Raw genomic sequence first — 26,138 nt, 5'->3', positions numbered from 1 at the left:
CTGCTTCAATTTGTTTTTGTGTAAAATCATCTCACTTCTATATTCTTCCATTTGTCTCTTCAGACTCCGTTGATTTTGTCGACTGCTATTTGCCTCTGAAAGTTGACGTAGCTTTTCTTTCTTTGTTTGTATACGAAGAAAAGTATCGTATAAATTCATAGCTGCTTCAATCCGCTTTAGGGTCACATCAATATCCACTCGTAGAATTTTCTTGAATTTGTTAAAGAAACTCATGTTTGAATTGAAAAGAATGAAATTCAGAAAATTGATGACCTTTCACATTCACTGACATTACTAAAATAAAAATGAGAAAATGAAGAAAAGTTAAAGTTTGAAAGTGAAGAAGATTTACCAGCGGAAGGAGGAGAGGCGGAACGAGGAGATTGGTGCGGTGGAAAGACAACCGGCAAGAAGACTTAAGAAAATAGAAAGAATATGCGTGGAATGTAGAACTGACATTATTAAAATAAAAATGAGAAAATGAAGAAAAGTTAAAGTTTGAAAGTGAAGAGGATTTACAAGCGGAAGGAGGAGAGGCGGAACGAGGGGATTGGTGCGGCGGAAAGACAACCGGCAAGAAGACTTAAGAAAATAGAAAGAATATGCGTGGAATGTTGAACTGACATGTTATAAAGTTTTAATACAACAAAGCAAACATTTGACATGAACATGACAGATGCTGAAAAAATTTGTATGAATTAGAAACACATTAGTCAGTTTGGTCATACTTAATGATTTGGGAAGGATTTATAGGGGTTTTGGACTCATATTATGGGACACCACCACACAAATAGTTAAGTCATATTTCTGGCAGAAGATCCAAGAAAAACCATTTCAATTATTTAGCGCCTTCGCTGATTATGAAGAACCAGAATTAAAAAAGTATAGCTGTACACATGTTTATTACAAAATATGCTAGGGAAAACCTTTGGCAGAATATTCAAGAAAACTTCCTCTTCCAACTAGTTTCATCAATCCGTCTCTGAGTCAGAAGTATTGGAAAAATACGCTTTTCGATCCCTAGTTTCCTCCTCCAACTCCTGCTTCAATTTGTTTTTGTGTAAAATCATCTCACTTCTATATTCTTCCATTTGTCTCTTCAGACTCCGTTGATTTTGTCGACTGCTATTTGCCTCTGAAAGTTGACGTAGCTTTTCTTTCTTTGTTTGTATACGAAGAAAAGTATCGTATAAATTCATAGCTGCTTCAATCCGCTTTAGGGTCACATCAATATCCACTCGTAGAATTTTCTTGAATTTGTTAAAGAAACTCATGTTTGAATTGAAAAGAATGAAATTCAGAAAATTGATGACCTTTCACATTCACTGACATTACTAAAATAAAAATGAGAAAATGAAGAAAAGTTAAAGTTTGAAAGTGAAGAAGATTTACCAGCGGAAGGAGGAGAGGCGGAACGAGGAGATTGGTGCGGTGGAAAGACAACCGGCAAGAAGACTTAAGAAAATAGAAAGAATATGCGTGGAATGTAGAACTGACATTATTAAAATAAAAATGAGAAAATGAAGAAAAGTTAAAGTTTGAAAGTGAAGAGGATTTACAAGCGGAAGGAGGAGAGGCGGAACGAGGGGATTGGTGCGGCGGAAAGACAACCGGCAAGAAGACTTAAGAAAATAGAAAGAATATGCGTGGAATGTTGAACTGACATGTTATAAAGTTTTAATACAGCAAAGCAAACATTTGACATGAACATGACAGATGCTGAAAAAATTTGTATGAATTAGAAACACATTAGTCAGTTTGGTCATACTTAATGATTTGGGAAGGATTTATAGGGGTTTTGGACTCATATTATGGGACACCACCACACAAATAGTTAAGTCATATTTCTGGCAGAAGATCCAAGAAAAACCATTTCAATTATTTAGCGCCTTCGCTGATTATGAAGAACCAGAATTAAAAAAGTATAGCTGTACACATGTTTATTACAAAATATGCTAGGGAAAACCTTTGGCAGAATATTCAAGAAAACTTCCTCTTCCAACTAGTTTCATCAATCCGTCTCTGAGTCAGAAGTATTGGAAAAATACGCTTTTCGATCCCTAGTTTCCTCCTCCAACTCCTGCTTCAATTTGTTTTTGTGTAAAATCGTCTCACTGACATTACTAAAATAAAAATGAGAAAATGAAGAAAAGTTAAAGTTTGAAAGTGAAGAAGATTTACCAGCGGAAGGAGGAGAGGCGGAACGAGGAGATTGGTGCGGTGGAAAGACAACCGGCAAGAAGACTTAAGAAAATAGAAAGAATATGCGTGGAATGTAGAACTGACATTATTAAAATAAAAATGAGAAAATGAAGAAAAGTTAAAGTTTGAAAGTGAAGAGGATTTACAAGCGGAAGGAGGAGAGGCGGAACGAGGGGATTGGTGCGGCGGAAAGACAACCGGCAAGAAGACTTAAGAAAATAGAAAGAATATGCGTGGAATGTTGAACTGACATGTTATAAAGTTTTAATACAGCAAAGCAAACATTTGACATGAACATGACAGATGCTGAAAAAATTTGTATGAATTAGAAACACATTAGTCAGTTTGGTCATACTTAATGATTTGGGAAGGATTTATAGGGGTTTTGGACTCATATTATGGGACACCACCACACAAATAGTTAAGTCATATTTCTGGCAGAAGATCCAAGAAAAACCATTTCAATTATTTAGCGCCTTCGCTGATTATGAAGAACCAGAATTAAAAAAGTATAGTTGTACACATGTTTATTACAAAATATGCTAGGGAAAACCTTTGGCAGAATATTCAAGAAAACTTCCTCTTCCAACTAGTTTCATCAATCCGTCTCTGAGTCAGAAGTATTGGAAAAATACGCTTTTCGATCCCTAGTTTCCTCCTCCAACTCCTGCTTCAATTTGTTTTTGTGTAAAATCATCTCACTTCTATATTCTTCCATTTGTCTCTTCAGACTCCGTTGATTTTGTCGACTGCTATTTGCCTCTGAAAGTTGACGTAGCTTTTCTTTCTTTGTTTGTATACGAAGAAAAGTATCGTATAAATTCATAGCTGCTTCAATCCGCTTTAGGGTCACATCAATATCCACTCGTAGAATTTTCTTGAATTTGTTAAAGAAACTCATGTTTGAATTGAAAAGAATGAAATTCAGAAAATTGATGACCTTTCACATTCACTGACATTACTAAAATAAAAATGAGAAAATGAAGAAAAGTTAAAGTTTGAAAGTGAAGAAGATTTACCAGCGGAAGGAGGAGAGGCGGAACGAGGAGATTGGTGCGGCGGAAAGACAACCGGCAAGAAGACTTAAGAAAATAGAAAGAATATGCGTGGAATGTTGAACTGACATTACTAAAATAAAAATGATAAAATGAAGAAAAGTTAAAGTTTGAAAGTGAAGAGGATTTACCAGCGGAAGGAGGAGAGGCGGAACGAGGAGATTGGTGCGGCGGAAAGACAACCGGCAAGAAGACTTAAGAAAATAGAAAGAATATGCGTGGAATGTTGAACTGACATTACTAAAATAAAAATGAGAAAATGAAGAAAAGTTAAAGTTTGAAAGTGAAGAGGATTTACCAGCGGAAGGAGGAGAGGCGGAACGAGGAGATTGGTGCGGCGGAAAGACAACCGGCAAGAAGACTTAAGAAAATAGAAAGAATATGCGTGGAATGTTGAACTGACATTACTAAAATAAAAATGAGAAAATGAAGAAAAGTTAAAGTTTGAAAGTGAAGAGGATTTACCAGCGGAAGGAGGAGAGGCGGAACAAGGAGATTGGTGCGGCGGAAATAAACCCGGCAAGAAGACTTAAGAAAATAGAAAGAATATGCGTGGAATGTTGAACTGAAATTACTAAAATAAAAATGAGAAAATGAAGAAAAGTTAAAGTTTGAAAGTGAAGAGGATTTACCAGCGGAAGGAGGAGAGGCGGAACGAGGAGATTGGTGCGGCGGAAAGACAACCGGCAAGAAGACTTAAGAAAATAGAAAGAATATGCGTGGAATGTTGAACTGACATTACTAAAATAAAAATGAGAAAATGAAGAAAAGTTAAAGTTTGAAAGTGAAGAGGATTTACCAGCGGAAGGAGGAGAGGCGGAACGAGGAGATTGGTGCGGCGGAAAGACAACCGGCAAGAAGACTTAAGAAAATAGAAAGAATATGCGTGGAATGTAGAACTGACATTACTAAAATAAAAATGAGAAAATGAAGAAAAGTTAAAGTTTGAAAGTGAAGAGGATTTACCAGCGGAAGGAGGAGAGGCGGAACGAGGAGATTGGTGCGGCGGAAAGACAACCGGCAAGAAGACTTAAGAAAATAGAAAGAATATGCGTGGAATGTTGAACTGACATTACTAAAATAAAAATGAGAAAATGAAGAAAAGTTAAAGTTTGAAAGTGAAGAGGATTTACCAGCGGAAGGAGGAGAGGCGGAACGAGGAGATTGGTGCGGCGGAAAGAAAACCGGCAAGAAGACTTAAGAAAATAGAAAGAATATGCGTGGAATGTTGAACTGACATTACTAAAATAAAAATGAGAAAATGAAGAAAAGTTAAAGTTTGAAAGTGAAGAGGATTTACCAGCGGAAGGAGGAGAGGCGGAACGAGGAGATTGGTGCGGTGGAAAGACAACCGGCAAGAAGACTTAAGAAAATAGAAAGAATATGCGTGGAATGTTGAACTGACATTACTAAAATAAAAATGAGAAAATGAAGAAAAGTTAAAGTTTGAAAGTGAAGAGGATTTACCAGCGGAAGGAGGAGAGGCGGAACAAGGAGATTGGTGCGGCGGAAATAAACCCGGCAAGAAGACTTAAGAAAATAGAAAGAATATGCGTGGAATGTTGAACTGAAATTACTAAAATAAAAATGAGAAAATGAAGAAAAGTTAAAGTTTGAAAGTGAAGAGGATTTACCAGCGGAAGGAGGAGAGGCGGAACGAGGAGATTGGTGCGGCGAAAAGAAAACCGGCAAGAAGACTTAAGAAAATAGAAAGAATATGCGTGGAATGTTGAACTGACATTACTAAAATAAAAATGAGAAAATGAAGAAAAGTTAAAGTTTGAAAGTGAAGAGGATTTACCAGCGGAAGGAGGAGAGGCGGAACGAGGGGATTGGTGCGGCGGAAAGACAACCGGCAAGAAGACTTAAGAAAATAGAAAGAATATGCGTGGAATGTTGAACTGACATTACTAAAATAAAAATGAGAAAATGAAGAAAAGTTAAAGTTTGAAAGTGAAGAGGATTTACCAGCGGAAGGAGGAGAGGCGGAACGAGGAGATTGGTGCGGCGGAAAGAAAACCGGCAAGAAGACTTAAGAAAATAGAAAGAATATGCGTGGAATGTTGAACTGACATTACTAAAATAAAAATGAGAAAATGAAGAAAAGTTAAAGTTTGAAAGTGAAGAGGATTTACCAGCGGAAGGAGGAGAGGCGGAACGAGGAGATTGGTGCGGCGGAAAGAAAACCGGCAAGAAGACTTAAGAAAATAGAAAGAATATGCGTGGAATGTTGAACTGACATTACTAAAATAAAAATGAGAAAATGAAGAAAAGTTAAAGTTTGAAAGTGAAGAGGATTTACCTGCGGAAGGAGGAGAGGCGGAACGAGGAGATTGGTGCGGCGGAAAGATAACCGGCAAGAAGACTTAAGAAAATAGAAAGAATATGCGTGGAATGTTGAACTGACATTACTAAAATAAAAATGAGAAAATGAAGAAAAGTTAAAGTTTGAAAGTGAAGAGGATTTACCAGCGGAAGGAGGAGAGGCGGAACGAGGAGATTGGTGCGGCGGAAAGACAACCGGCAAGAAGACTTAAGAAAATAGAAAGAATATGCGTGGAATGTAGAACTGACATTACTAAAATAAAAATGAGAAAATGAAGAAAAGTTAAAGTTTGAAAGTGAAGAGGATTTACCAGCGGAAGGAGGAGAGGCGGAACGAGGAGATTGGTGCGGCGGAAAGACAACCGGCAAGAAGACTTAAGAAAATAGAAAGAATATGCGTGGAATGTTGAACTGACATTACTAAAATAAAAATGAGAAAATGAAGAAAAGTTAAAGTTTGAAAGTGAAGAGGATTTACCAGCGGAAGGAGGAGAGGCGGAACGAGGAGATTGGTGCGGCGGAAAGAAAACCGGCAAGAAGACTTAAGAAAATAGAAAGAATATGCGTGGAATGTTGAACTGACATTACTAAAATAAAAATGAGAAAATGAAGAAAAGTTAAAGTTTGAAAGTGAAGAGGATTTACCAGCGGAAGGAGGAGAGGCGGAACGAAGAGATTGGTGCGGCGGAAAGACAACCGGCAAGAAGACTTAAGAAAATAGAAAGAATATGCGTGGAATGTTGAACTGACATTACTAAAATAAAAATGAGAAAATGAAGAAAAGTTAAAGTTTGAAAGTGAAGAGGATTTACCAGCGGAAGGAGGAGAGGCGGAACGAGGAAATTGGTGCGGCGGAAAGACAACCGGCAAGAAGACTTAAGAAAATAGAAAGAATATGCGTGGAATGTTGAACTGACATTACTAAAATAAAAATGAGAAAATGAAGAAAAGTTAAAGTTTGAAAGTGAAGAGGATTTACCAGCGGAAGGAGGAGAGGCGGAACGAGGAGATTGGTGCGGCGGAAAGAAAACCGGCAAGAAGACTTAAGAAAATAGAAAGAGTTCAAGGAATTGACTTTTAATAAGGAAATTTAGGCTCAATCTTTTAAGGAATTAGGGTTTGAGTAATTTTGTGGGTTGGCATTAGCATATTAATGAAGAGGATGTTAAATTGTAGTTGCATGAGAGCATAGTTGGTGAATTCTAACCCCGGCAATATCAAGTCATATCATTTCTAATCTTTTCCACTCACTAAGTGCCTTTAACTTTCAAAGTTCAATTTTAATTATTTATGCAAAGTTTAATTTCATACATTAAAACTCAAAATATGGATTTATTCATTAGTTTAAATTAGTCACTAATTACGCAATTAATTAGTATACACGAGTCTCTTGGGAAACGATATCCCGGTCTTACCGGTTACTACTTGCGCGACTTGGTACACTTGCCAAAGTCTTAACAAGTTTTTGGCGCCGTTGCCGGGGACCCGTGTCTAATACTAGATTTTTGTGTGATTTCTGACTTATTTAGACTTAAATTCTTTTGTGCATATTTACTGTTTTTGTTTACTTTTTTTTTACACACATTAATTTTGGGCTAACTTGTAGTTCGAGCTTGCTTTTGTTGTTGCTCTATAGTTTATGCAGGGTAGGATCCGTACAAGGAGGACTGCATCTTCAGAACCACTCCTTGTTGATCCCGAGATAGAGAAAACTGCCCGTAGAAACAATAGTGCCACAAGGAGAAGACGAGCTCAAGCACAACAAGTTATCCATCACTCTTCTGCTTCAGACACTCTTTCATCTACTTCTCAGAATCCTGATCCTTTGCCAGAAGAAGAAATGGCAGACAATCCTCATGGTGATGGTAGAGGTCGTGAAAGACGCACTTTAGAAGATTATGCAGCGTTCACAGGCCATGTTAACTTCAACAGTATTGCTAGGCCAACCGTCAATGCCACCAACATGGAGATGAAGCCAGCTCTTATTCATTTGGTGCAGAGTAATCAGTTCAACGGCCTGTCTCATGAGAATCCTTACACTCATTTGGCCACATTCTTAGAGATATGCAATACTGTGAAGATCCATCAAGTTCCTGATGAAGCCATACGACTGAGTCTCTTTCCATTCTCACTAGCAGGGTCCGCAAAAGCCTGGCTGAATTCTTTTCCTGAAAATAGCCTCACTAACTGGGATGATGTGGTTGCAAAGTTCTTGAGCAAATATTTTCCCCAGTCCAAGGTTAATAAGGGAAAGCAGGAAATTTCGGCATTTCAACAAGATATGGATGAGTCCTTGGGCCAAGCATGCGATAGATTCAAGGGACTGCTGAGGAAGACCCCCATTCATGGGTTTGATCAACCTACACAGCTTACTCTTTTCTTGGCAGGTCTTAAGTCCCAATCAAAGTTGATGTTAGATGCCTCTGCCGGTGGGAGTATCAAGTGGAAGACGCCAGAGGAAGCTTATGAGTTAATAGAGAATATGGCAGCAAATGATAATGAAGCCTATACTGAGAGAGCTCATTCTCAAAAGAAGGGTATTCTAGAGCTTCAATCCCAAGATGCTCTATTGGCTCAAAACAAGATTATGACTCAGCAGCTGGAGACCCTGATGAAGAAATTGTCACAACTTCCTCAAGAGCTTCAAAATGCCTCTGTAGCTCAACTCCAACAAGTGCAAAGTTGTGAGTTATGTGGAGGAAACCATACCAATGGGAAATGTGCTATGCCAAGCACATCTCAAGAGGAAGTTAGTTATATGGGCAATCAAGGTCGATCAGGGAATTATAATCAAGGATGGAAACCTCACCAAAACATGGGCCAAGCAGGACCTTCCAATAGGCCCCCACATCAACAAACTTACCAACATCCCTCTTTAACTGACAGAACCTCGAAGCTTGAGGACATGATGCAACAGTTCTTACAAATGTCAATTCAAAATCAAAAGAACACTGATGCATCAATAAAAAACTTGGAGGTGCAAGTGGGGCAATTAGCCAAGCAATTGGCTGATCAACGAGGAAGTTCTTTTTCCGCCAACACCGAAGCCAACCCCAAAGAGCAATGTAAGGCCATCTTCACTCGAAGTGGAAAGGAGGTTGGGCTAGGTTCTAAAAAAAAGGTGGAGGCTAGAGAAAAGAAAAAGAATGAAGAAGCGATTCAAGAGGAAGAAGTTGATGAAGAAATTATAGCAGAGGAGGAAGTTAATAAAAGAGAGGAAAATGAAAAAGAGAAAAACAAAAAAGAGAAAGTTGTTGTGAAACCCCTTCCCTATCCTCAAAATCCTTCAAGAAAAGAGAAAGAGAGACAGTTAGCTCGGTTCAAAGACATATTCAAGCGGCTTGAGATCAAGATTCCCTTTTCTGAAGCACTGCAACAAATACCCTCTTATGCAAAGTTCATGAAGGAATTCCTTGGCAAAAAGAAGAAATACATAGAAGAGGAAACCATTGAAGTGCAAGGAAATTGTAGTGCCATTATTCAGAAAAATCTTCCTCCAAAATTCAAGGATCCGGGTAGCTTCACCATCCCCTGCACCATTGGAAATCAAGATATGGGGAAAGCTCTTGTTGACTTAGGGGCTAGCATTAATCTTATGCCCCTATCTATGCTTAAAAAGATTGGTGGTCTCGAAGCCAAGCCAACAAGGATGACCTTGCAGCTAGCAGACAGCTCCGTCAAATACCCCTATGGTGTGGTGGAAGATGTGGTGGTGCAAATTGATAATCTTAAATTCCCAGTTGATTTTGTGGTGATGGAGATGGAGAAAGATGAAGGGGTACCACTCATTCTTGGGAGGCCATTCATGAAGACAGCCAAGGTTGTTATCAATGTGGATGATGGAACACTAAAATTGAAAGACCAAGATAAGGAGGTGACGTTCAATGTTCTTGAAGCTGTGCAAGAACCAACTGATGAACAAACTAGTCTTAAAAGTGTCAATGAGGTCTTATCTGTGACTAGTAGACCTTGGCAAGCTTCAAAGTTGCTTGAAAACTGCTCCAATTGCTTCTCTGCGAAGGTGAATGAAGAGAGGGAAGAGAAAGATGCTCTAGTTCACCACCACTCTTTGATGAGGACTAATGAGCTTAGACCCGGCCAACCAATTGTGATGAGAAAGGAAAGTTTGAAGATTTCTCCTAGAAGATTCAAATCAAAATGGTCAAGGTTGTGGGTTATTAAAGACATCAAAGTTGATGGAAGGATTGAAATTGAAGCTCCTTATTCTAGAAGGACTAAAATGGTGACTAGTGATCAATTGAAGTTGTATAGGTGTGAGGTTGGGAATGAGCACACCAAAAGCAACAACCAAGCTTAAGCGCCTTATCCGTCAGGCTCGTGACGTTAAACAAGCGCTTTCTGGGAGGCAACCTAGTGCTCTAAACTCATTCTAGCTTTTAATTTTCGTTTTTAAGATAGCTTTGTGTTTTTATGCATGTGTGAAGTGTGTTAGCATAGATTGTTGTGTTTGAATTGATGTTTGAACTTTGTGCTAATTTTGTTGCATGCATTTGCGAATTTGTGGAAGCATAGTCTTCATGCATAGTTAGTTTTAGGATGTGATAGCATGTGATTGTGTTCAACTTTTATGCATCATAGAATGTGGTAGTTTAAAATTGGTTGTTTGTGAGAATAGTAGTAGCATAGCTTGTGTAGTGAATTTGTGTTTTAAATTAAGTGTGCATGTGTTATGTGAATTAAATGTTTTTGCTTGAGTGTGAATGCTTGTTTTAAAGTTGGAAAAGCTTGAAAAAGTATGTGTGCAAGAGTGAAAGGTTGGTGGGAGCACAATAGAGTTGAAGCCAACCCAATCATAACCCAAAAACACAAAAAAATCCACTCCTGCAGCTTAACCGCCTGGCGGTTCACTCCCTCCCGCCAGGCGCCATCTGTAAAATCAGCCACTGGAAGCATTCCAGGATCCAACCGCCTGGCGGCTCCCTCTCACCCGCCTGGCGCCACACCAGAAAAATTGGTCCTGGGTCATTTTACTGGTATACCGCCTGGCGGCTCGTGACCTACCGCCAGGCGGTACCACTGCGTCAGCACTACTGGACCTTTTTAAGTGTGTTTTCGACCTGGCCCATTCACTTACCCTAAGTTCTCTCTCGCCTGGCGCCGTTGTCTTCCCCACTCTCACACTTACCAAACCCTACCTCTCTAATCTCCAAACCCTAACTTCAAACCCTAATCCTCTCTTAAATTCACAAATCCTAACCCCCAATTGAACCCACTCTCGCGCCCTAATCTCACTCCCACTCCACTTCCAGCCATACTCTCGCCAGGCGATCGCGAATCTGTCCCTCTCCACGCACAAACCACTCTTCACTCTCATCCCACCAACACTTCTTGCATTCCACCCAAGTAATGTTGTCTTGTTCATTACATTTTCGCATTGTCATGTTTCTTTTGCTTAATAACTCCATTGTTGATGCATTAGTTTAGGGTTTACTTTGCTTTGATTCTCCTTGTTGTTGCTGATGTATGTGTTTACATTTCCTGATTTACTGTACTCTTGTGCTGCCATTGTAATGGTTCCTGTGCTGTCTGGGCTGCGTTTCTCCACAATCCTTCGCTGTCCTGTTTTGTGCCGCCTGGCGGTGGCCATTTTGGCCTGTTTTACCGCCAGGCGGTGGCGCCTAGCAGTGCCAACTGGTGCAAGCTGGCGCTTGGCGGCAGTTTTGGAGGGGCCAGGCGGTGGCCCCTGTTTTTGCTCTCTTTTTCCCATTTTCATTCAATTGCTTTTTAAATTGTCAAACTTTAGAGCTGCAATAGTTTTTGGCATCTGAATGAATCTATGTGTTGTTGTCTAGTTTAGTCTTTAGATGCAATTAACTCTCTTTTTGATTGAATCGCTCACTCCAATGCTAACTTTAATTTGCCTCTTTGTACCAATGTTTATTTTGCAGATGGCATCCTCTTCAAATCCCAAAAGAATGAAGACCACCGTTGGCAACCCTTTACAAGGGCAAAAGCGAAAGGAGAGAATTTACTCTCACTACTTCCTCACAAAGGATAATGAGGACCGCTTCCAAGTGGTCATGCAACGGAAGTTGGTGGCAGAGAGGAAAGTGATTCTCAAGCCTGGGGAGGTCAACGAATTTCAGCTGGAGTTGATCAGGCGTGGCTGGGAAAGGCTGGGTAGCTATCCTAGCAATTTTAGTGTAACCTTGGTGAAGGAATTTTATGCTAATGCTAAGGTTACCACCTCAGCAACCCCCACCTTTCTCAGTTATGTGCGGGGGAAAAGGGTGCCCTTTGATGCTGACACGATCAATGAGTTTTTGGGCACCCAGCTGGCTGATGATGTGGAGTGCCAGTTTTCAGTGTTGGAAGATGAGGGCGTGGCGCCTGGAGAGCTGCTTCAAGCACTCTGCTTGGCGGGTGAAGGATTTCACAGGGGTACGATTCAGAGAGGTTCCCTTCACCCCTTGGCCCGCTTCTGGTCAGCATTTGTGCACGCAAACATCTCCCCGTGCTCCCATGTGTCTGATCTTACGGAGGGACGCGCCACCATTCTGTATACCATCCTGACAGGTCGGGTGATGGATGTAGGGCAGTTTATTGCAAATGAGATCCACCGGTGTGCCAACGCCGCTGGCAAGGTCGCTCTTGGCCATCCCTCTCTCATCACCCATCTTTGCAGCCTGGCAGGGGTGGATATTTCTGTACCCCCGTTGGAGAAAGCAACGCAGGACCTGGACTTTTCATATTTTCAGAGGTTCTACTCAGTTGCTCCCAGACCCAGGAGGCGCCATCAGCCACAGCCAGAAGCTGAGCCAGAGCCCGAGCCCGAGGCAACTCCCACCATTGACATGCGGTTGCAGGCTTTGGAGGCCAAGCTCGATCACCTTCAGCTCCTGGAACCCCAGATGCAGGCCTTATACCGGATGGGGATGGCCAATGCTGACATGCTTAGGGGCATCTCCCTAACTATTCCTGAGTTGCACACCCCATCAACTGAGGAATTTGCTGCCACTGTTGCTTGGCCTGGGGCCCAGGCCAATACTACTGGAGGAGGTGGAGCCTCAGCTGCTGCAGAGTATGAGGAGGAAGATCTAGACGAAGAGGGCGAGGATGACGCCTGAGCACGTGGAGAGAATGATTCACTTTTTGCAGGACTTGTTTTGTTGATAGTCCTGATTTATTTTATGCTTTTAGTTTTCAGTCTTAACTTTCTTTTGATAGTTTTGAACTTTTTAGCATAGTGTAGAACTTCGTAACTTGGTTGTGGTGAACTAATCTTTTGCATTGAATTACTACTTTTCATGATCATCTTTTGTGCTTGTTATGAAATGATGTTGAATTGGCTTCGGAGCATGAGCTTGTGGTTGTTCTCATTTTGATATAGTGATGCTTGAGTTTAATTGTGATCAATGATTTTGGCATATGTTGACAAGTGTGGAACCCAAATACCCTGTGAGAGGTTGTGCCCCAGAGTTGATTTGTGTGAATGTTATCACTGTGAACTCATAATTGACTTTGCTTGAGTTCATTTGCTATTCATTTACTTGCATGCTACAGGTGATCAAGGCCATCTTTCTTTTTCTTTACATAATTGAGCCAATCCTTTTTAAGTTGATTTCTTGTGCAAATCCTTTGAGTCTTATTTGAGCCTTAAAGATAATATGTACCATTCCTTGAACCTTGAGCATAGTGAAGATATTGACTACCTTACTTTGAGCTTGAGAGAGCAAATGATTGTTAGTCATGAGTATGGTTCAAGTTTGGGGGAATTATTGCTAAAACAAGGGAGCATGAGAAAATTTGTAAAGTTTTTGGTTCATTCAATTCAAAAAAAAAAAAAAAAAAAAGAGAAAAAGAAAAGAAAAGGAAATTGGTGAAAGCAGGTTGGGAATTGGTTTCCTTGGTTCAATAGAGAAGGGAGAAAAATACTTTCATGATTTGATTAGTTGCTCTCTTAGCTCAAGGTACTTTTGTTATCCTGAAAAACCAAATTCCTTCTTAGCCTAGCCACGATACAAGCCATAAAAGACCTTGTGATGATAGCATGCTTGTGAAAGTCTTAGACATTTTGAACAAAAAGCAAAGTTAAATTGTGTGACATTGTGATGGCAGAGAGAATGTTGTTTATATCCATACACTAGTGGGCTTGAGTGAAACACTTGTTCTTGTGAGAAGTGGTTCCCATTGATCAAGGAAACATTTTGCCATGATTGTTGATCCCTTATAAACTCTTGCATGCACTTGTGATATTTTTGTTTTGTGAACACCATAGCTTTAGTTTGCCTTGCTAATGAAACACATGTGCTACACAATCTTTCAAATAAGAGCAGGCACAATTGACATATGTTTTCTTGATTTGCTAGATCATTGCAATTGTGTTGTTCATCTAGGCCAAGTTACCTTTTTGCTTGAGGACAAGCAAGGTTTTAAGTTTGGGGGAGTTGATAATGTTAATTTTTACCATTATCCAAGCTATATTTCATTAGCAAAATCATCTCTTCCAAAGCTTTTAACCTACTTAATCCTCAATTTTACCTTACTTTTGTAAATAAATACATTGTGGGTTACATTGATCTAAATATATTACTAATCCCCATTTTTGTGTCCTTTTTGTAGATGGGAAGCTTTGTTCCTAAAATCCAGACTAATGAGTGACCCGGAATAGCAAAGAGAGAAGAAAAATGTCAACAGGAAGCGCCTGGCGACGCGAAGCCAGCGCCAGGCGGAACAGACCGCCAGCCACGCGTCAGCCAAGCGCCAGACAGGCGCTACTGTAGTCACCGCCTGGCGGCACTTAGTCACCGCCGGGCGGTAGCGGGAAGAATTGCCCACTGTTTGGTGGCTTGCGCCTGGCGGTGAGACCCTTCCGCCAGGCGCCCTTTTTCGCTGATGTGTCAAGTGACCCCTTTTTCTTCTGTTTTCGCGGAGGGAATCTGATCTTTGGCATTTTGGAGGCACGAAGAACACATTTGGAGAGCTTGGAGGAGTGCTAGGGCTTGTGGGAACAGCTCCATCTTCCTCTTTGTATCTCTTTCTCTTCCATCTCTTCCATTTTTAAGCTTGAGCTCTCCATGGCAATGGAGAGCTAAACCCATTTTTGTTGGGGTTAGATGTAGCCACGAAACTCTTGTGTAAATGCAAATGTTTTGATTATATATATGACTCTTTCATTAATTGCTAGTCTTCTTATTTCTTCACTTAAAGCTTGCATTGATTTAGCCATCTCTTGCATGATTTTTGGTTCATGGGGTGTGAAAATATCTTGTGAAACCTAGATTTGGAATAAGAGAACTCAATGGAGCTTGTACCTAGGAATGGGGCTTGACCCATTGGTTGTCTTAAACCCTTGTGCATAAAGCAAATTTGCTTATTAAGAGTTCAAGGAATTGACTTTTAATAAGGAAATTTAGGCTCAATCTTTTAAGGAATTAGGGTTTGAGTAATTTTGTGGGTTGGCATTAGCATATTAATGAAGAGGATGTTAAATTGTAGTTGCATGAGAGCATAGTTGGTGAATTCTAACCCCGGCAATATCAAGTCATATCATTTCTAATCTTTTCCACTCACTAAGTGCCTTTAACTTTCAAAGTTCAATTTTAATTATTTATGCAAAGTTTAATTTCATACATTAAAACTCAAAATATGGATTTATTCATTAGTTTAAATTAGTCACTAATTACGCAATTAATTAGTATACACGAGTCTCTTGGGAAACGATATCCCGGTCTTACCGGTTACTACTTGCGCGACTTGGTACACTTGCCAAAGTCTTAACACCCTGTCTTATTTATTTTGGTTTTTCTGTAATTTTTCAGAATAAATTATGGTGGCGACTCCAATCTCTGTTTTTACAATTTTATTTTTTGGTTCGTCGTCCCGTCGCCATTTCGTTGCGATAGTCACAAAACCCCTTATACTTAGTGAGGGTTTAAAAAACCCCAATTATGTATATATTTTAGTGGAGGTTATTATAACTCGAGATAATAAACCCCAATTAAAATTATAAATTCTTATAGTGTCAATATATGTAGTTTTTTTTCTTAATTTTCTTTTAATTCCTTAATATAATTTTTTGTAAAAAAATTTATTATCACATGTCAAGCCTTTGGTATGACATTCGGTATTGTGCGATAGGACACTGGCACGTGGAGTGGCAAAACTTAGAAAAAAATTTAGAGGTGTTAAATTAGATTTTTTTTTTCAAATTCATTACATATAATTTTAAAACTTCATATAATTGTTTTTTATTGTTTTTAATTCTTGGATTCTCATTAAATTTTTTAAGTTTAATCAACACAAATGCTTTTTTTTTTTTTTTCGTGTTGAGCCTTCCTCTTCAAAAGATCAATTTTTTTTATTATAATTTTTCTAATATTAATTTAACAACTCTCACCTATTTAGAAAAAAGATAAATTTATCATTGTCCCATGATACACACTAAACAAATTTATTACATACAAGAAGAAAATTCTTAAAAAAAGGTAAAAATAAATTTATTCAAAATATTTTTTAACTCATCAATTTCACTGTAGTGTAATTGTATTTTAAAAAGTTAAAGAGATTAAAGATAAAAATTCAAAAAGGAAAGGAGAGATAAAAAAGTAATAGAAGTACAAAAGAAAAAGAAAAGAGAGAATAAACTATATATACATGAGGTTTTTTAAGAAAATATTTAAGAAAATTAATATAAATAATATATAAATATAATTTTAAAATATAAAAAAAAAATTGGAAAAGTGCTAATTCTCCTGTGTTAACAAAAAAAGTCCGCCGATGGACACGTGTTATTATTAACGTCAAGTGTCATTCTTTTAACATTATACAAAAAATTCTTTTACTACACAGTTCAAACAAAAGTGGAGAAATGTTCTCCTTTCATGTAAAAAATTGTATGAAATATTCTGCCATTTTTTTCTTAATAAATTAAAGTTTTAAAAGTGACGATTATGATATAAGGATGAGAGACGGATAATATTTTTGAAAATATTCAATACTTTTCCGATCGTTCTATTTTATTTTTGTGTGAAATGTGGCATATGTGAAAAATATGTCCAAACTTTAAAAAGAAAAAATCAAACTAAGCCATAAATGTAAAATTTAGACAAGTATTTTACACTTTTTTGGTCTCCCTAATAATTAATATTATGTGAAAAAAAATTGTAACATTGCACTTAAAATAGACTAAATAATAACTTTGTCGAGTAATATGACTTGTATAATGTATAAAAGAAAAAAAAATTGTAAGTTAGATATTTTGATGACTTGTATATTAATTTATTCCTCTTTCCTAGCGCATATAAGTAAATAAAATTTGAAAAAGAAACCATAATATATGAATTAGTGAGTATGAGAGTGAAAGGCTAAGACTATGTCAAACAATAAGTTGGGTTATTAATATTGTACATATGATAAGTTAATTAGAAAACAAAGAGAAAAAGAAAGTGGAGCCAACAATAGAGACATTCAGAAATATAGGTAAGATACTAGTGAGACCAGTAGCGAATCTTGACAAAAAATGTTGGAGGGGATAAAGTAATATAATTTTGAGATTATTAGATTCGATCATTAGTATAATGTTATAAGAAATGAATTCTCTAACTGAATTGATAATTAGTCTAATGCTTCAAAATATGTGAAGAAATAGAGTTTATCTTCTTTTCATCAATAGTTTCTTTTTTATAACTTTTAAAAAATTAATTTATTCTTTTATTTTTTATCAATATACTTGTCTTTTGTAAATAACATTAAAAAATAATTTATCATGGTATTTTTTTTATAATTGAGACACATAATTATTAAAAGAAAAATATATTATAATCAAATCATAATTAAAAATCGGTTATGAAAAAATACATAATACATTATTTATTTTTCTTCTATATTCATAAAAAAAATGAATATACAAAAAAGCTCATGAGATAAAAAATAATGTTTTTTTCGTTATTGAGACAAGAGACAAGAAAGGGATGTGATAAATGAGAAACGAGAGCAAAAATAATGAGTTTGTATCTAACTTTTTGTTTTCTTCAAGAACATAAAGAAAACATGAGAGTAAGAAATGATTATAATATTAGAGTGAGAAATTATTACAAATTGTGAAGAACTAAAAAGATAATGAGAAAGAAAATAAAAATTATCTTAAAAAATATTTGGTTTAATTACTCTTTTGATTCATGTTTTGGTTTTAAAATGTTAAATTGATCCTCCAGTTTTTTTAGTTTTAATTTGGTCCCAATTATTGAAAAATTGATATAATTTGATCTTTTACGATAAATTTCGTTAAATTTTTTAAAATAGATCAATGACTTTTTTTTATTAAAATTGAAACTCTTAATATATGGTTTGCTTTGTTGGTGTAATTAACATTATCGTATGATCAATTTTTGACAAAAAGATGAACCAAAAAAAATTAAGCTTAAATATTTTTATTCTTTTTTAAATTTAATTTTATGTTTTATTATTTATTAACACTAAATTTTGTGCTTTATAAAATAAATGGAAAAATACACAATTTAATTTTCATCAATTTCTAAAATATATTACCTATAATTTAATAAATTTTAAATATATATATATATATATTATAAATTAAAAAAATTAAAATTTTGGAGGGGCGGGGCACCTCCCTGCCCCTATTAAAATCCGCCACTGAGTTCACTATTTATGAAGAGTGTTTGTAAATTGGATTCAAGTAATTATTGGCTTTGGGTAAGAAGAAATCAAGCTACAAAAAGTAGAAAATTAAAAGTGATTTAGGGAGTTAGTTAATTGTAAGAATTATTTTGGTTAAATAAAAGTTAACTGTTTATTTAAATATATGATTATGGTTTATTTCTTTAGTACATCTTCAAAGAATGAATAATATTTAAACTTTGTCTCCCATTCTTATTTGTCAATTCTTTTCATTGACATTTTTAATATAAACTTTAAATATAATAATTTGATTATCAAATATATTGAAAATAGGAATCATTGATGCTTATATAATAGATTACGATAGAGCAACAGTTTCTTTTAAACATATTTCCATTATAGTAGACCTCTGTCCAAGATTAAAACATAACCATAACTAGTAATTAATTTTGTGTCACCAGAATCAATATGTAATTTACATTAATATATCTTTCAATAATCTTTATAAATTGAACATATTGTCATAACTAGAAGAATCACAAAAAATATTATTACTAGATGACAAAATAGTACTAGAGGTATATTTTCATCTACTTTAGAATATATAACGAATAGATTTTATTTATTTTTATTAAGAGGTATATTAATCATTGCAAGATATCTCCATACATTGAATTATTTTAAATCTGGTTCTCCTTTTTTTTTTTTTTAATTCATAAGAGTTTTATCACAACCTTTTGTAAGAAAATATATTTGAGGATATGACAAACAAAATATAAAGTTTCATCTTATATCATTTTAAGCATGCTAGAACTTGTAGAATAACATTAACCATATTAAAACATTTTTTGTCTTTCGCAGTATCATTAGATTAGTACTATACACTATATAAAGATGTTACTTAAGAAATAATATTATTAGTTTCACACAAAATCTCATTTATAAAGACATGTATTCTCATTTCTAAAGACATATATTCATCACTTTCCTTTTTAATTAATTTTGTACCTCAAAATTATATAATTTGAATAATCTCTAACCAAACTTCTCAACATTTCTAATAATAGTATATATATATATATATATATATATATATATATATATATATATATCACAACTTATGTTTGTAATGATCAAAGAAAAATTACTAAATATTTTATTACAAGATAAAAGTACTAACTCAAATAAATCATCACAAATATATCATTTACCAACTAAATCACATGTCTAGAAATAATAATTCATTGTAATAAAAAAACCACTTTATAACCTTGTTGAGCAGTAAGAAAGTTTCTAAATTCATAAAAATGAGATTTTCATTTTAAAAAAACAGATGACTTTTAGAAGACAAATTTAATTTTACTTGACCATCACCTCAATTTTTAAAATGAATTTTTTTTTCAGCACACACATGATCATAAACATGATGTCAATTAAAATAATTCATTTTAATTTCAATGTCATAAACAATATTTTTAAGTTAATAAATCTTATAAAAATATTATTATCAGTCATATATATATATATATATATATATATATATATATATATATATATATATATATTAATATAAACTTTTTTTCTTGCAAATGCATAGTTTCATAACTCAATAGTAATTTTAGTACGACAAATTATTTTATAATTGTTTTCATACAAAACACTTGAAATATATTCATGAGCTAGAACATCTCTATTTATCCATTGTAAGAGTAGAAGATATTAAAGTATAGATTAATATAATAGAAAAAAACATTATCTGTAGACATCACAACAAACAAAATCACTGAGCCAAAATTTAATTTATCTATAGTTTCATTTATTGTTATCAATATAAATAAAAACAATTATATATAATTTTTTAGGCTTAGTTGAGACTGATTTAGTTATAACTATAATACACATTATTTCATATAAAAAAATATTTTCAGTCTTCTGTTCTATATTGTCTTTAATGTTAGAAATGAATAAGTTTTTCTCTCTAATAATGTTAGAAAATGATTATATAAATAGTACTAATAATAATAAAAATATGAATAATGTAATAATAATTATTAGAACAATAATAATATTGACATGTATATGAATGAAAGAATATTAATCGAACCCAACAATTCTTATAACAATAAGATATAACAAGTAAATGAGGAAAGGAAATAAAAATATCATGGGTTGAGACACGCAGAGCATTGTCCTTAGAGAAAAATGCCTACTGCACATGACATGTACTTCTCTGAATCTTTTATGAACATCAATGTCTTAAAAGATAATATAGATAAAAATACAAAACAATTATAATAAATTTGATTAAATAAAATATTAATTCGTAATAAAAAATATAATCATTAACCATAAATAATATTTACCCGTAAAATTAAAATTCTAAAAAAATATAAATAATTATAAGATAATATTTTAATTATATATTTTATAAATTATATTAGATATTTCCAACACTTTACGCCAATAACTCTTTCAAATAATTGATAGTGAAAACAAAAAGTTGAATAAAAGAAAAAAAATAAAAAATCTTTACAAGTTAGGGTTTTTTATGACTTGTATTTTTCTTCTTGTTTGCTACAGCATAGAATATTCCAGCACATAAGAAAGAAAAAAAAGCTTCATGGCTTGGCCTGATATTGGAGTGAGTGAGTGTGAAGTGAATGGCTAAGACTGAGTCAAACAATGAATTAGATATTTATAGTCAAGCTCTTTCAAATTTTATAAATAAAAAAAAAAAGCAAAAAGAGAAAGAAACAAAAAGAGAGACTTTTAGAAATGTGGCAGCGATAATACATTTAGTGTGACGGTTTATAAAGATTCTTTAAATATATTTGAATATTAATTTTATAAAATAATTCTTTGTTGTCAATTAATTAGAAGAAATCAAGCTAAATAAAATAATAACATCAAAAGTGATTTAAGAAGTTAGTTAATTGCAAAATTATTTTGATTGAAAAAAGTTAACTTGTTTAAATATATGATTCTGGTTTATTTCTTTGTACATTTTCATATAATAGATTAAATGACGAAAATAAATATAACTTTTGATTTTATGATTTATGTGTGGTGTGTAATTTTGTAACATATAATGGATAGGACTTTAAAAGTCTTTTGATTTCATTTTCAGAATTTCTTGTCACGATGTCCTAATTTCGTAACTCATAAAATGGGTTGGAATACTTCTATTTTTTTTCTTTCTATTGTTTTTAGTATGCTTAATTTTCTAACTTATAATATGGACGAGGAATAAGAAATCCATGTAAACTAAAAACACATTTAAATTGTAGAAAAGAGTTAATAAAACATTACTTTAATTAAATATAACTTTTGGTGTCTGTTTAAATACGATAAACAAAATCATTCCTTCAAATAAAAATAATGAAAAGCAAGAAAAGGAGTGGAAGAAGAATATTGTAGCATAAGTAAACCAAATGACATAAAGACAGAGACTTTTTGAATGCCAACATTTTGTGTAGAAACTTACAATTCAAACAATCCGTTCATACTTTTTTAGCACCTAAATTACAATTACGTTGCTTCTCGTCCTTTAAATTGATTTTAACATTTTAGTGTATAAAATTTAAATTGTTAAATAGATAGCGTATAACTGAATAATGGTTAATAAAAATACATTTTAGTGTACAAAATTTATGAAGAGAGTTTTTAAAATGGATTTGAATACTAATTTTAAAAAGTAATTATTGGCTTTCAGTCAGAAGAAATAAAGCAACAAAGAGTAGAACATTAAAAGTGATTTAAAGAGTTAGTTAATTATAAAAATAATTTTTGGTTAAATAAAAGTTAACCGTTTATTTAAATATATGATTATCGTTTATTTCTTTAGTACATTCTCAAAGAATGTAAAATATTTAAACTTTTTGGCTGGAGACGAGGAGGAGGAATGCTGATATTTTGTAAGGTCTAAGCAAAAAAAAAGAAGATAAAATATGAAAGTGATTTTGAGAGGTGAATTTGATTTTATAAAATTAGCATAGAAATTAAAATTGATAGACGGATAGAGCAACTATGAAAAGGTGGTGCAGCTCTCTCTATAAATAGGATATTTAGTATGTAAGCATAACCCATAACCACTGCTTTGTAATGAAAAAACACTTGTTTCTTTACAATAGTTGGGTTAAAAATGACTTGCTCCTTTTTTATGGTTCTGTTTGTTTATTCGCTTTTTATGTCAACTTTTAGTGTGTGCAGAGAGACGATATGCATTGGAAGTGAGAGAGAGACACTGTTGAAGTTGAAGCATCATCTCACAGATCCTTCAAATAGGCTTTCTTCTTGGAATGTCTCTGTGAATCCCAATTGCTGCGAGTGGGATGGAGTTGTCTGCAACAACTTTACATCTCATGTTGCAGAGCTTCATCTCAGAACTTCATTTCCTGATTTCGATTATCCATTATATTACGAAGATTACGAAGAAGCATTGGAAGATCACAGTAGACGGGCCTTGGGTGGAGAGATAAATCCTTGTTTGGTTGATTTGAAGCATTTGAATTACTTGGATCTCAGCGGCAATCATTTTCCAAGTACTCCAATTCCTTCCTTCATTGCAACAATAACTTCTTTAACACACCTCAATCTTTCTTATGCTGGATTCATGGGAAATATTCCTTCTCAGATTGGAAATCTCTCCAATTTGCTCTATCTTGACCTCTCTTATGTTGCCAACGGAACAATTCCTCCCCAGATAGGGAGTCTCTCCAATTTACTCCACCTCCACCTCAGAGGTGGATATTATGAAGAATCTTTGTTTCTTGAAAATATTAATTGGCTATCAAGTCTTTCCAAAATTCGTTATCTTACATTGAGCAGCATTTGGTCACGTAGAGGAGGTATGCTAATTCCTTCTTCTCTTGGTTCAATGAACTCCTTAGTTCACTTGGACCTCTCTTATTCTGAATTCATCGGCAACTTTCCTCCTCAGATTGGAAATCTTTCTAAATTAGTGTATCTAGACCTAAGCGGTGCTGCCAATGGAACACTTCCCTCTCAAATTGGAAATCTCTCTAATTTGTTGTATCTTGACCTTGGAAGTGATCTAACTTCGATTCCTAAAAATGTTGACTGCTTGTCAAGGCTTACAAAGCTTGAATATCTTGATTTAGGAGGTGCAAACCTATCCCAATCATTTCAATTGCTTCATACCCTCCAAGCTCTTCCTTCTTTGATGCACCTATATTTGTCGAGATGTACACTTCCTCACTACAATCAACCATCATTTCTTAACTTCTCGTCTCTCCTCACTCTTGATCTTTCTGAGGTTTATTATCATTCTGCAATTTCATTTGTTCCAAAGTGGGTATTTGGACTGAAGAAACTTGTTTCTCTATTTTTATATGCTAACAACTTTGAAGGTCCAATTCTTGATGATTTTCGAAACCTCACACTTCTTGAAAATCTTGATTTGAAGGAAAATTCATTTTCATCTTCTATACCTCATTGGTTTTATAGTAGTTTTCCTCATCTCAAGTTCTTGGACCTATCATATAACAACCTACAAGGAAATATTTCTGATGCCTTAGGAAATGTGACTTCTCTAGTTACACTTGATATGTCAAACAATCAACTTGAAGGTCCAATTCCAACTTCTTTTGGTTCTCTTTGCAACTTAAGGGTGATACAATTCTCATATCTCAAACTCAATCAGCACATTAATGAAATTTTAGATATTCTTGCTCCTTGTATTTCCCATGGACTCAAAACACTTGAAGTTAGAAGTTCTCAAATTTCAGGTAATCTAACAAACCAATTTGAGGTTTATAAAAATATTGCCACACTAAATTTTTATGAAAACAAAATTGGTGGAGAACTCCCAATATCACTCGGAAAACGTTCATCACTAAGATCTCTTTCTCTATCCTATAATCAGCTTAGAGGAAATCCATTTGAAAGTCTTAGACCACTCTCTGAATTGTCATATCTTGATATTGGTTATAATAATTTTGAAGGAGTTGTCACGAAAGATCATCTAACAAATCTTACGAGTTTGTATGAGTTTTTTGCACCAGGAAACAATTTGACTTTAAAAGTGGGTCCAAAATGGTATCCTACTTTTCAACTTACTTATTTGGATATGAACTCTTGGAAATTAGGTCCCAACTTTCCTTCATGGATTCAATCACAAGACAAACTTAATTATTTAGCGATGCCTAACACGGGAATTTTGGATTCTATTCCCTATTGGTTTTGGAAAACATTTTCTGAAGCTTCTTTTCTAAATCTCTCTCATAATCATATCCATGGTGAGCTTCAGACTACTTTAAAGAATCCAATATCTATAATTGGTGTTGATCTAAGTGCAAATAAGTTAAGTGGCAAATTTCCTTACCTTTCAAATGGTGTGGGTTTTTTGGACCTTTCAAGCAATTCATTCTCCAAATCCATGGATGATTTTTTATGTAAAGGTCAAGAGAAGCCAATGAAATTAGAATTTCTCAATCTTGCATCGAATAACTTATCAGGGGAAATACCAGATTGTTGGGACATCTGGCCATATCTAATGGATGTAAATTTACAAAATAATAATTTTGTTGGAAACATTCCCCAATCCATGAGTTCCTTAATAGAGCTAGAATCATTAAGCATCCGTAAAAACTTGCTTTCGGGAACATTTCCTACAATTTTGAAAAAGACCAATAAATTGATTTTGTTGGATCTTGGAGAAAATAATTTTTCAGGAACAATTCCAACTTGGGTTGGAGAAAGTTTTTTAGATATGAAGGTTCTTATCCTTCGATCAAATAGATTTTCGGGTCATATTCCTAATAAAATATGTGATATGAGTCTTCTTCAAGTGTTAGACTTTGCACAAAATAATTTGACTGGAAACATACCTACTTGTTTTAACAGTTTGAAGACCATGACACAGATGAACAAAAGTACAAATGCTCTTATCTATTGTTCTGCTATAAACTATACATTTGAATATTCAGATTATCCTGTAATCAGTGTTCTTCTTTGGTTGAAAGGAAGAGGAGATGAATACAAAAACTTTCTCGGGTTGGTAACAAGCATTGATTTGTCGAATAACAAATTAGTAGGAGAAATACCGAGAGAAGTCACAGATTTAAATGGTTTGATGTTTTTGAACTTGTCCCACAACCAATTTAGTGGTCACATTCCACAGAATATCGGTAATATGGAATCATTGTTGGCCATTGATTTTTCAAGGAATAAACTTTCTGGTGAAATCCTCCAACCATTTCAAATTTGAGCTTTCTAAGCATGCTAGACTTGTCTTATAATCATTTGAATGGAAAAATTCCAACAGGAACTCAATTGCAAACCTTTGATGCCTCAAACTTTATTGGCAACAATCTATGTGGCCCACCACTACCCATCAGTTGCATCTCCAATGACAAAAGCTATGATCAGAATGGCAAAGGGAGTGATGATAGGCATGGAGTGAACTTATTTTATGTGAGTATGACATTTGGATTTGTGGTGGGATTTTGGATAGTAGTTGGTCCTCTGGTCATTTGTAGATCATGGCGTTATGCCTATTTTCATTTCCTTGATCATGTGTGGTTCAAACTTCAATATTTTTTCTAATGTCAGTACAATATATCTAATGTGGTGAGAAATAAAGTTATTATAAAACATGGAAGTTAATTTGAACTACTCTGTATTGCATAGTTGATCAAATTTTCAGGTAATTTCTGTTTTGTTTGATTTATTTTCAAATATGAGAGTGTTATTTATTTAAATTACTAGTGGATTTCAAAGCTAAAGAATCTACATGTGCAACTTATTATGGATAAATTCTAGCTAATTTAACAAATTGCAATCTGTTGTTAGAAAATTTAGACAGTGTGAACTTAAATTGAACCATGTAAAACTCTTGTTGAAAAGAATTGAAGCAATATATTTAATGAGTTGCTTGGGTTTTAGATACTCAAAGGCACTCCTATTGAAATTTATAGATGGTTACAATTTCTTTCT

General features: G+C 34.6%; 1 protein-coding gene and 1 pseudogene across 1 annotated transcript; both read left to right on the top strand.

Moving 5' to 3' along the window:
* The first annotated feature begins 7,221 nt into the window (after positions 1-7,221).
* On the top strand, positions 7,222-9,900 carry LOC146887277 (uncharacterized). Its single transcript, XM_085672083.1, has one exon. The coding sequence runs from the start codon at positions 7,222-7,224 to the stop codon at positions 9,898-9,900; it is 2,679 nt and encodes an 892-aa protein (XP_085528209.1).
* A 12,379-nt stretch (positions 9,901-22,279) lies between these two features.
* On the top strand, positions 22,280-25,817 carry LOC114181478 (receptor-like protein EIX2; annotated as a pseudogene).
* Positions 25,818-26,138: the final 321 nt, after the last annotated feature.

The sequence above is a fragment of the Vigna unguiculata genome, chromosome 4 (genome assembly GCF_037176805.1).
Source record: "Vigna unguiculata cultivar grain cowpea cultivar isolate G323 ecotype 2 chromosome 4, ASM3717680v1, whole genome shotgun sequence".
NCBI classification, from domain to species: Eukaryota; Viridiplantae; Streptophyta; class Magnoliopsida; order Fabales; family Fabaceae; genus Vigna; species Vigna unguiculata.
The sequence above is the reverse complement of the archived record's forward strand: the minus strand, read 5'-3'. Positions and strand labels throughout refer to the sequence as shown.